General features: G+C 41.9%; 1 protein-coding gene across 4 annotated transcripts in view; it reads right to left on the bottom strand.

Moving 5' to 3' along the window:
* RAB28 (RAB28, member RAS oncogene family) overlaps positions 1-12,821 on the bottom strand; it is a 336,848-nt gene that overhangs the window by 237,526 nt on the left and 86,501 nt on the right. For all 4 annotated transcript variants that reach the window (XM_029590878.1, XM_029590851.1, XM_029590870.1 and 1 more), the window contains one exon: positions 447-576. In XM_029590878.1, coding sequence (XP_029446738.1) covers positions 447-576 — 130 coding nt within the window. The remainder of the gene's footprint in view (positions 1-446; positions 577-12,821) is intronic.

The raw sequence follows: 12,821 nt of genomic DNA, 5'->3' as shown, positions 1-12,821 counted from the left end.
ACACCTACTTAAAATTGCACGCACATGTGTGTGCGTTCAGACTATTTTATACCATGCGCGCATATACGCGCGTATGGTATAAAATGGCCGCATCCCTGGGTGCAAGCCAGCAAACGTGCGCACACATGCACCGGGCATCTGTTTAAAAGTTACCGTCATAGTATCTAGTTGCCTTAGCATGTTTATTTGAATTGCTTTTTATTGCATGTAACAGTTGCAAATCTGTATAATACAAAGAAGAAAAACTGGAATATATTTGCCAAAAAAAATCCTAAATATTTTCAGAGATATTATAGCACAAATCTCAAAAATGACAATACAATAAACATGTCAAATTATTTCACTATAGAACCCTAAAAGAAGGATATCAATCCTATTACATTATCTTATGCTACTAAGTTATATCCAATGCATTACAAGTAATTATTTTCACATTTATAACTTACTTTTATTGCCCACCAAAGCCACAAAGGGCTGAGCATCTGATTCTTCGTTCACTTTCTTAACCATGGCATACCAATCTTCCAAGTTCTCAAAGCTCTGGTAATTTGTAATGTCATAGACCAAAAGGATACCCTGATAAGAAAAAGGATATTATTACAGTGAATTAACTACCTACAGTCATCAAAAAGAACAAATACAAAATATTTGCCAGATTTAGGAATTAAAAAAAAAAAGTACAGCATAATGCTGAATATCTTTTACAATGAAAATCCAACAGAGAAGAAATTTGTTAGCACAAACAGGTTATCAAAACTAAACAGGTTTTGATTATGTTTAAACATCACAAGGAAGAAAATTCCAAAAAATGTTATGTCCTGTAGCTAATGCTTTGCAAGCAGGCATTTGAAGGTAACATGAATATTATTCATCGAATGCAAGCACAACAGTCTCTGGATTAGTGAGGGTTATCTACAGCAACCACAAACAGCTGCACAGATACAGTGAGCTGGAGATAATGAGGGTACTAAAGATAAGCTCAGTTACTGTTTTTTCAGAAATCACAGAAATTAATCAATATGCCAGCCCAACCAAAGCCATGTCAGACCCTATTTGCTGTTTCCCTTCAACTGAGCTACAGTTTAAAAAAAAAACAGTGGGTCTGATTTCTAGAAGACTTTTCCCATAGTCACAGAAGACAAAACCTTTTATCAAATGAACTCAGTGTGCTTTAAACCAAAAAAATATTTCCACCCTAATGAAGTTTTTAAAGTCAGCAAATGTCACGCTGTCCCTGAATTTGTGAAAGGAGAAAACAGAACTTAAGAACTATTCTAAGCGTAAATATTAAATTCAAGTAGTCCATCATAGCCAGGATGTTTTCAGGCACTCGCTTTCATTTCATTTATTAAATGATTTATATAGCACCTCAGACCAAGAGAGACAATGGCCAGATGCCTACAGTATTATACAGTTTATATCCAAAAATGGAGCTTAAAAAAAAAACCCACTGGAAATATAGTTCTACAAGATTTTTTTATCATCGTTCTTCAGGTCCGAAAGCAACCCAAAGATCCAAAAAGAAATACAAAACAAGTAAATGTACATTTTACATCAACCTGACTTTCCAACTATATAACGCACAACTCTACAATGCCACTTGGTAGCAGCGCAGTCTTTTCTGCCCTTTTAAAACCAATTTTCAATAATGTGCATAACTCAGCACATATACATGTAAGTATGTCACACAAGTTATAAAATACATGTATCTCCACCCTAAAAGTACGTGTGTATGTTGCAGTGCATGCATTTTTTTAATGCAGGGACCATATAGTTTATACACCTATTTCATATAAATACATTCATACATTTTATGCAGCTAAAAAAATTTGTAACATACATATATAACTCTCAGTTTATGTGTAGAGGCAAATGTTTTATAAAGCTTGTTGATGTATGTGTGTATCTCATTTAAAGAAGGCACCAGGTTCTGCCTTTTCATCCTTAGCACTGAGGAAGTCCCATGCCAGGCATCTAGGGAAGCCAAAGAAGCATTGTCATTGGTCCCCATTGAAGTACAAAGCAAGGAGCAGGGATGGTCCAGGGCCTGTCAAAAATCCCCTAAGCAGTCTTGTGACAAGGATGACTCATTCTCTACACATGCTGGGGGCCCGTGACAGTCTTTACCAGTCTTGCTGCTTGCCACTGATCCTTCCTCTCAGTCACAAAGAGGATATGGTCACACGTTCTGCCTCCTAGTCAGTGATGGCATCAGCAATTTTTGAGAAGGAACTAGAGAAATGGATCCAGCAGGCTGTGGAAAAAAATGCAAGGACTCAGTGCCAGGGCATCAAAGGCATCACCAATCCTCAAGCCGTTCCTCAACTCTCTTCAAGTGCTCACCAGTGTTGCATAGACACCAAGACCAGCATCAATATCTGTACCATCACCGATGCCCAGAGGAGCACTGTCTGCCAGCGCACTGCTGATTTCTGGCTCCTTGGGAGAGAAAGGTTCCTTGAGGCAGAGGATCCTCAGGGTCAAGGCACTCACATCCAGTTGTACTGGTCTTGGACCTACTGGCTGAGGACAGAGCAGACAGAGTCATCTCTTGCTGAGTACAATGAGTCAGGTTCTCAGTATTCTTGGGGGTTATTGCTAAGACAATGACTCTGCCGAGGTCTCTGAAGAAGAAATATCAATGGGTTTTCCCTTCAGATCCCTTTCCACAACTGGATAGAAAGAATTCCCCTCCAGAGAACCTCTCTTTCACAGGCTTCATCAGGGAAATGGCAGAGTCTATTCCATTTAAGTTACCGATAGAGGAAGAGTCCAGAAACAAGATGCTGGACACATTCCAGTATGTAGAGCCCCCTAAGGAGATTGGGAGGTCTCAGTTCATGACATCCTTTAGGAGATACCAATAAGGACGTGGGAAAATCCCTCAATGGCCTCCGTCAAAATAATAAAGTGGATGCGGATTATCTTGTCCAAAAGGCTGCTGGATTCAACAAAGATCCACTATCCCAATCAATCTGTGGTGGTTAAATCCATTCTCAAAAAGGCCAAGAAGACTAGAATCCACTCCTCTGTGTTTTCAGGGGGAGATAGAGCGGGACGGAGTCACACAGCTGGAGAGGGAGCGGGAGGGACGCCAACCGAAAGAACTGTTGAGAAGGTCGCTTCTGCAAAGGACATACGTCGCAGCTACTATCAAACGACGTGCAACAAGTCCATCCTCCATACTAGTTACTCCTCTCACTATCTCTCAACCCGGACAATCACCAACACGGTGAGCAGCTCAAAGTGCCCGTTCCTCTGTGCTGCGTGCCTGTTTTACTATCTGTACCCTATTGTCATTAACTGTAATTGTAACTGTAATTTACTCAAACTCTGATCATTGAAACGTGCTGACTTAGCTAGCTGCCCCGCATCTCGTCTTCACAACCCCTCATCTGCTAGTCCACTGTGCACCCCACCCAGCTACCTGCACCCCCTTTCATACCTGACTTTAAGGTACCAACATGGCTGCCTACCCAATCCCTCACATTCATCACCCTCTCTCCAGACTACCACCCCCCCCCTCCTCACCACCCCTCCCCCCGCCGCAGATCCCTCATCCCCATCCTTACCTCACCCCTAACCCAATTCCTCAGTCTCACCACCCTTTCCATTATACTCATGAATGCGCAATCCATATCTAAAAAGACACTAATCCTCAATGACATACTTACGGACTGCACTCCAGACATTTGTGCAGTCACGGAAACATGGCTCAAAGAATCAGATACCATCCTCATAAACCAACTCCCATCCTCCCTGTATGACATATTCCCCATCCACCGACCTAAAAAAAGAGGAGGAGGACTCCTTTTAGCAGCTAAGAAACACCTTAACCTTAAACCCATCAGCATAGCCGCTCCACCCAAGCTTGAAATAGGTCTCTTTAAGACCGCTACCCTGCAAATCTGCCTTGTTTATGCCCCCCCCCCCCACCATCCTTGAGTCCAACCCCTCCCCCCTAATCGAATTTGTTGTGGAATGGATGAAAACTGACACACCTTCCATCATCCTTGGAGATTTTAATCTTCATGTCGATTCACTCCCACACACGACATCATGCGATACCTTCATTCATTCGCTCCTAGCCATAGGCTTCCGTCAAATTATTACATCCCCAACCCACAAAGCTGGCCACACACTGGACCTGATGTTTATTAACTCCAGTTTCCAGACCACCGACTCGCCCATCTGCACCCCTGTGCCCTGGTCCGACCACTATCTCATTGAAAGCCGACTCACCACGAAGATATCCCTCCCAAGTAACCATCCCATTCACACCACCATCAAATTCAGAAAAACCTGCCCCAGCGACGAACTAACCAACGCATTAGCTTTCTCCCTACCTAGACTAATCTGCCCTGACCCAGACACAGCCTTAGCCTCCTGGCACAGCCTTACTGAAGACATCGCCAACAAGCTTTGCCCACTCTCCGAACGTATTATAAATACCGCAGTGAAACCCTCCAAGCCCTGGTATACCCAAGAGCTAAAAACCCTTAAAAGTAATCTCAGACAAAAAGAAAGAAAATGGCGCAAGGACCCAACCCCACAACACTCCTCCATCTACAAAACAGCCTTACACACATACAGGCTGTCCACAATCAAACACAAGCGTGACTTTTATGGCAAAAAAATCCATGAATATACATTCAACCCTAAAGTTCTTTTCTCCTATGTCTCTAGCCTCACCACCCCCATCTCTCCTACCATTCCAGACGCTGAGGCTGCGGCTAAATGTGAAGAACTGGCAAATTATTTTCAAACTAAAATCTCCAACCTGCTTTCCAGATTTCCCCCCACCAATCCTTGTCCCCCCACTAACCTACTCTCGTCTCACCCTCCTTCCCAACCTTCAATGGCCACAATTGACCTCACCTCCTCTAAAGAAATCATAAGCCTCCTTCGAAAACTCAAGCCAGCCTCTCACCCCAACGACACCATCCCCACCAAAGCTCTACTAGCCATCCCCGACAGCATAGCCAGCTCGATAGCAGACATTATCAACTGCTCCTTCTCCCATGGGACTGTCCCAGACCCCCTCAAACACGCTGTTGTCAAACCCCTCCTCAAGAAACCTTCCCTAGACCCGAAAGACCCCTCCAACTTCCGCCCCATTTCCAACCTCCCTTTTATCTCCAAACTAATGGAAAAGGTGGTCAATTCCCAACTCATGGACTACCTGGAAAACCATGATATTCTCCATGCTTCCCAATTTGGATTCAGGAAACACTTTAATACGGAATCCTTACTCCTTTCCCTCACTGACCATCTCCTCAGAGGTCTGGGACAAGGCCACAGCTACCTCCTCGCCCTTCTCGATATTTCAGCGGCTTTCGACACCATCAGCCACCACCACATCCTGACACGGCTAGAAAGCATCGGCATCTCAGGAATTGCCCTCACCTGGTTCAAATCCTATCTCACCAACAGAAAGTTCTCTGTCAAAATTGGAAACAACCTATCTACATCCTATCCCTTACAACAAGGAGTCCCGCAAGGCTCATCACTTTCTTCAACCCTCTTCAATGTCTATCTCACACCACTCTGCCACCTCCTCTCTGACCTTAAACTCAAATTCTACTTATACGCTGATGACGTACAGATCATCATTCCCATTCACAACTCCATATCCGATGCCCTGGAGCACTGGGAAAATTGTCTAGCAGCTATCAACGCCCTCCTCACCAACCTCCAGCTTGCTCTTAACACAAATAAAACAGAACTCCTCCACATCTCCTCGCATCCCCCTGACCTCCGTGACCCCCTGCCCAACGACCCTAAACTGAACCTCCTTACTGCTCAACCCTCTGTCAGGGACCTAGGAGTCCTTCTCGATCCCAATCTCAATATGAAACCCCACATCAATTCCATCCTCAAAACTGGTTTCTTCAAACTCTATGTTCTAAAGAAACTCAGACCCCTACTCTACACGCATGACCTCCGCACAGTGATTCAAGCCACCCTCACCTCCAAACTTGATTATTGTAATGCCCTCCTCTTAGGACTCCCCCAATCTGCAATAAAACCCCTCCAACTATTGCAAAACGCCACTGCAAGACTCATCACGAACACACGTAAACACGACCATATTACCCCTATCCTCAAGGACTTACATTGGCTCCCCATCCTTTCCCGTATTCACTACAAAACCCTGACCATAATACACAAGTCCATCCACTCCCACAATTCAAACTGGCTCGACCTCTCATTCACCGCCTCCTTGTCCACCCGAGCCACCAGATCTACCAACAAAGGCACCCTTCATGTTCCATCCCTGAAAACAGCTCATCTCTCCTCCACCCGCGACCGTGCCATCTCCATTGCCGGTCCGGCCCTCTGGAACTCCCTGCCTGTCCACATGCGCCTTGAACCCTGTGCAATCAAATTCAAAAAGAAACTAAAAACTTTTCTGTTCAAACCATGCCTACACAGAATAGCCTCTTAGTCCGTAGCCCCCCCCCCCCCCCCCCTCCAGTTGACCGCCCTCCCCTTATTCCAAGCAGATACTCAATGTAAATTGTAAATTGTTAATTTATTATCCTCTTGTTATGACTTACTTGTTCTCTTTCCTTCCTTCTGCTTCTTGGTTACCCCCTCGCCCAGTTACTCTCCCTGTTGAAATGTACTTTCCAAGCTTTCAGTTATTATGTGAACCGGTATGATGTCCCCACAATTACCGGTATATAAAAGTTTCTAAATAAATAAATAAATAAAATAAATTGGGAGAAAAGGTTTTCAGGGTGCTATGCTTATTGCCCGCATAGCAGCCTACCAGCTCTTCATCAGCCAGTACTTGCAGAACATCCTGAAGCAGGAGCAGGGGGTGGCTTCCTCAAAAGCAGGAGGACACCCTCCAGTCACTAGTGGGCTAAGGGTTGGCATGCAAAAAACACGGGATCTGTTTGACCTATAATATTTTCGAGGTGGAATCAAAAGTCCATGCCATTAAGATCAGGAATTCTGATGATTTCAAATAAAAATATAAAAGAAACAAAACTAGCTGTGTTACTCATTCTCCCTATAAAAATTCAGTTCCACACATTTATGCTTTCAACTAATTAAATGCCATCTGAAATCACATGATATAAAGGACATGAAAACACTGTGTAAAGATGAAACATGGTACTAACTGATGCTGCATTATAGGTCACATCTATTAAATTTGACAGTTAAAAATAACTTATTTCAGCTATTTTATAGTGAAATGCAATGATACTTGGGATGAATCTTTCAGGAGTGATAGTTCTTACTGATGTCAGCTCCTAGTGCATCCAGTTATTTCTTCTCACAGAAGGGGACACACTAAGCTAAAAAAATATTTCCACAATCTTCCCAATGAACAAAGTGAGAATCATACAAGCATGTAAAAATATTTTAGACCAACATATTTTATGAAGAATAGCAACAGGATGATGCTCAAATTCTACCAAATTGTGTACATCAAAAATTTAAAAGGCTTCTTTACAATGAAAATCTCAAGAAGCAGCCATCTCATAAGTTTCAAATAAGAAAATGCATTTTGATTTTATATACAATTCAACTTCCTTGTGGGTCTTATATAAAATCTTTCAGGAAAATCTATATCCTATAAGATCTATGCCAATACAAAACAGAGAGACAAAGAGCAGTCAGCCTGGCATGGAAAGGAATGGTTTGGTATACATGTAGGCAACACCATCAAAATAAACAAACAAAAAAAACACAAGGAAGTTTGGGAAAATATTCAAAAACAAAAGAAAAAGTTAAGAAGTGAAATATTAAAAGGTCACACAGTGAGTATATGAAGTGCTGAGTTTTATCCCTCTAGTTAGTAAATCACACACTGGCAGTCACAGCACAAAATATAGCAATTATAGTGCTTGAGCTATTGCCATTTAGTTTCATGGGTAAAAGATTTACAACCACTTAAACTTGGTTGATAATATGAGCGCACAATATGACTTTGAGAGTGCACACAGCGCACACAAAAACTCCTAGAAATTCAGTGGTGAATGATTTCTACCACTTGTGGAAACCACTACCCTGTTTCCCCGAAAATAAGACATCCCCCGAAAATAAGACCTAGTAGAGGTTTTGCTGAATTGCTAAATATAAGACCTCCCCCGAAAGTAAGACCTAGCAAAGTTTTTATTTGGGAGCATGCCCATCACACAGAACACCAGAGCATGCAGCTGTGATTTTTTTACCCTGCAGGATTCACAGTTAGTTGTCATCACAAACCAGCATAACCAGACAACTATTCAGAATATAATAAATGTTCATTTTTTTGTTCAACGATATATGTGAATTCTTCTTCATGGAAAAATAAGACATCCCCTGAAAATAAGGCCTAGTGCATCTTTGGTAGCAAAAATTAATATAAGACCCTGTCTTATTTTCGGGGAAACACGGTATGTACACAAATGAAAGGACAGTAAATAGCTTTACTGCAGAGCTGCATTGCACCACAGGCAGCTGTACTTACACTCTGCTTTACAGGGGCTAATAAGAACCCTGAAAACCTAGGATCTAACATTTAGAAATAAAAATTTGACAACAATCATTCTGTGTTCATGGAAATCAATTACAAATGAATGCTATATTTGTGTTGGGAATGAAAGGATTAATAAAATGAGAAAATAGGTGATACAACCAAAATATGTTCTTTTAACCACATTCTCTGAAGCATAATATCATCATAGTGCAGCTGACCAACAGTCCAATGCTGTATGAACTAACCCAGGTCACCTTTAATGGAATTGTGTGCTAATGGAACCAAATAAAATGGAGTCCCAGTAACACAAGGTAGGAACTGTAAAACTGTACTGAGACAAAGAACTGCATTTGCTCAATAAACAAGATATTGTCTTCACAACTGAACTTATGTATTACAGCTAGACACAAACTTGTTGAAACTGCTGTGGACCTTGACAGACATTATATCCATCTAAGCAGTTCTGGTCAACAAGGTGTCTCTGCCAGCACATGCCCAGCCACATGAACTATGTGTGAATATGCCTGCTAAGAAGAAAAGTTTCTAAAATCCAGCAATTATATGCCAATGACCTATGGTATTATCCTATCACCATGTCTATTTCGCTTTCTGTGTATTCACATGAAGAATCCAGCAAGACCCATGAAGTCTTAAAAGTGGCCTACGACAAATAGGTCTGAGCCCCCTGTCCGTTTCTGTTTTTCAGTCATGCTCATCACCAATCAGACCCTACCTGCTCCAATTTACTAGGTCCCTGCCTCAAAATTTGCTGAGAGTTTGTCTGCAAGTTCTCTTGGACTATGCAGATGCTGTGAACCTAGCTCCTTACAAAGTGGTGGTAGAAGCCGGACTGATGACTAACCATAGACTTATAATAGCCATAACCACTGCAGACAGAGAAACTTGAATGTCTCCACACTCCTGTCTACCTTACTTAAAACTGGCAGGTTTATTCTGTTATGCTGGATATTCAGCTGGTAATCTATCATCAGTAAAGATATGCTGATCCACAAAGCAATATATAATGACAATAACACATGGTTGCAAAAACCACTGTATCCACGTATCTCAACAAGAAACCTCCATTCATCAGACACTGGTTTGCTTACATCTCCTTCCATTAAAGAAGTTCACAGAGTCTCTACAAGAGTTTGTGCTGCATCAATAATAGGTCCCCATATCTGGAACTCTCTCCCAATTCCACTTAGAACTGACCCTTCTATATAATCTTTCAGAAAGAACCTTAAAACTTGGCTTTTTTTTGAAAGCATTCCCCTCAGAAAATTAATTACCTCTATCATTCCCTTCCTCCCCCCCCCTTTTTTTTTTCTCTTCCCCCTTTACTATATCACACTACAATCTCCTTCCTCCAGTTGAAACATAGCAAATCAAATTTCTAAATTTTTACTGTTAAAAAGTTTTTATAAATTAAGTTTGTTATTGATCTTATAGTTTCTTATAATTAATTTTGTTTAAACTGTTGTACTGTACTTTGTCTTTAAAAAGCTTGCCTTGAGACTTTACTGTTATATGTAAACCGATGCGATATTCTGAATCGAATGTCGGTATAGAAAACCAAATAAATAAAAATAAATAAATAAAGTACAAACTGAGATTAAGTGGCCATGAGATATTTTAAGGCTTTTGGACCAAGCATGATTTCAGTATGCCAAATATCGCAAATGCAAAACAATGTCTAAAGTAATTGTAATCACTATAAGCTTTCACTGACAATAAAACTCCAATGAACCATGATGAGAGTGAAGAGATCTAGTTCTCAACTGATCCAGATGATTATTTCTGAGATCTAAGAAATTTCAGATAATGCTGTGGGCAAATCCTCCTAAGGTATATTAAGCTTCACAAACAAGTTTATTCATGTTTAATTTAATTTACATATTTATATTCTACCTCTCAAGGACTGAAGCCCCTTCCAAAGCAGATAATTAATGAAAATCAATAAAATATGAAACAAAATATATCAATGCAAAAAACAATTTCATAAAACACTGTAAAAGTACATAACACTTTCCACAATACTAGCTTCACACCAAGCAGAAATAGCAGCAATTATGAACTTAAAATTACTAAAAAAAAAACAAAACAAAAAGAACTGTAATTATATCAATCAATTATTAAAATGTCAGATTTTCAGGTGAGAGCAATAAAGCATATTATTGGGAGCTTTCTTCAAAACATCCAGTAATAAATCACAAAGTGCTGGAGTCACCCCTGAAAATACTTGAGATCTGATTCTTGAGATATTTGGCATCTCTCCTCCTTTATTTTGTTTCCTTTAGATTTCATATTCTTTTTCTTTGTTGTTCTCCCCCTTATGATTATTTGTTATCAAAGCATATGATGCTTATTTTTGTTTATTGATTTTTATTTCCTTGATATATATATATATATGCTGATTTGCCTTATTTTTTTCATTATAGTAAATGGAAACATTTTGTAAAGATATAATTGACATCTGATTCTTGACTTTGCAAGGAATTCCAAGTCTTTATTCTAGATGTGATCGAAGAGTTCCAGCTGCATTACACTGCTGAACCTTTTCATCTAAATAAACTAGGTCAGTATTTGCCAATGCAAAAAGAAGCCAGAGACAAATCTTAAAAACATATGCGGGACAAGAGTGGGAGCCAATGTAAGGCCAACAATAATAAAGACGTTCTCTCAATGTTCACGACCCATAGAGGTCTATGCAGACATATTGTAAACAAGTTGTAGTTTTTCCAGAGCTGAAAAGACTCAGTTATGTACAGTGACTTAAACCACAGTTTTCAGGTCTTGCGGACACAATAAAGAATATAATTGTTGCATTAGTAGACCCTTGGGCCAAGGCAGGATTAGCACAACCTGCAGGGAGGAACCCCGGAGGTTCCCACTGTCGGCAGGCTGACCTGGACGAAGCAGAGACCCAGCTGGAGCTTCGCCTATACCAGCCCTCATTCCCCTCAAGTTAATCCCTTGGGTACTGTTATTAGGTGGAGGTCTCTACAAATGGCGGAGGTGAATCGTCCTTGGATAACTGGCTCGGAGCTGATGGAGACTGGATGAGTCCAAGATCTGAGCAATGGTCAGTGGCAGACTGCGGTCAAGCATATACAGTGGCAAGTGTCAGTAGCAGGCTGCGGTCAAGTGTATTCAAGATCAGGCCGAGGTCACAACAGGTATCCGTATGAAGGGTAAAAAGGGACGGATAGGCAAGAAAGAACACTGAAGACAAGGCAGAAACGAGATACTGAAGACAAGGCTGGAATGAAGACAAGATGCTGAAGCAACATGCTCTACTGCAGGAGTAGTGGAACCTCTTGCTGAGGCAATGAGGGTGGAGCGAATGAGCCCTTTATAGAGCTTGGCGAGTGACAATATCTTTCGGTGCTGCAAACCTTTTCTCGCCCTTGGCCCTTTAAATTTGAGGAAGTCCGTATGCGTGCACCTAAAAGAAGGTATGTCAGTTGGGGCTGGCAGCATCCTGCCGTGAGAGGAGTTGATGGTGTTTTGCCACATTGGAGCCCAAGCCAAGCATTGGGAGGTAGGAAGAAGGACCCAGCCAGGAAGGTGAGTATGGCAGTCCGCAGAAGCAGCCCACAGACCGCCAAATGTAACAGAAGCACGCCCTTAAAACCCCTCCCTGAGGTTATGGGTTTCTTGGGATACTAACAAAAGTCCAAGATATTTGAGGCTGGCTCCCAGGAATTTTCTTCTGGGCCATAGTTCTTCCATGAAATTAGGTATTCCAGCTTCTTGCCCCTACAGTGGGCATCCAAGATCTCTTCAACTTCATATACCATGTCCCCATCAATAGCCACATCTTGGCGTTTGGGCGGTGCCCTTCAGGACCATGAGAGTACCAGTGTTTGTTGGGTTTGTGGCATACTGCGGACTCTTGGTTGAAGGGGCGATGACTCCTCCCACGGGGAAGGGGCCCTGTGGGGAACCACAATGTTAGGCTAGACTCTAGGAAGCAAACAGAGGAAAGAAAGCTTTATTATACTGCAATTATCGAGTAGAATCTTGCCCAAGGAATGGTCAGTACTGTAGTCCAGCGATACCTCAGTAAGCTCAGTCTCAGTAGTAGATAGTCTCACCCAGATGTAGCAAAAGTCTGGTAGTGTTCCGCAGCGTGGGATAAGCCGTGAACCTGAAGGGTGGAATGAGGAGAGCTGGAGCGTAGAGGTACTCACAGAGAGGCAGTGCTGGTAGCTTCCTTCGGTGGAAGGATGAAGAGAAGGACCAGTGGTCCGAGGTGCAGGATACCCTGAGCAGGATAGGCCCTCGAGGAGCGAGTACCTAGGAGCGCCGAGGGATCCTGAAAGAAAGGTAGACAGGACCC

Source organism: Rhinatrema bivittatum, chromosome 1 (assembly GCF_901001135.1).
Source record: "Rhinatrema bivittatum chromosome 1, aRhiBiv1.1, whole genome shotgun sequence".
Lineage (NCBI taxonomy): Eukaryota > Metazoa > Chordata > Amphibia > Gymnophiona > Rhinatrematidae > Rhinatrema > Rhinatrema bivittatum.
The sequence above is the reverse complement of the archived record's forward strand: the minus strand, read 5'-3'. Positions and strand labels throughout refer to the sequence as shown.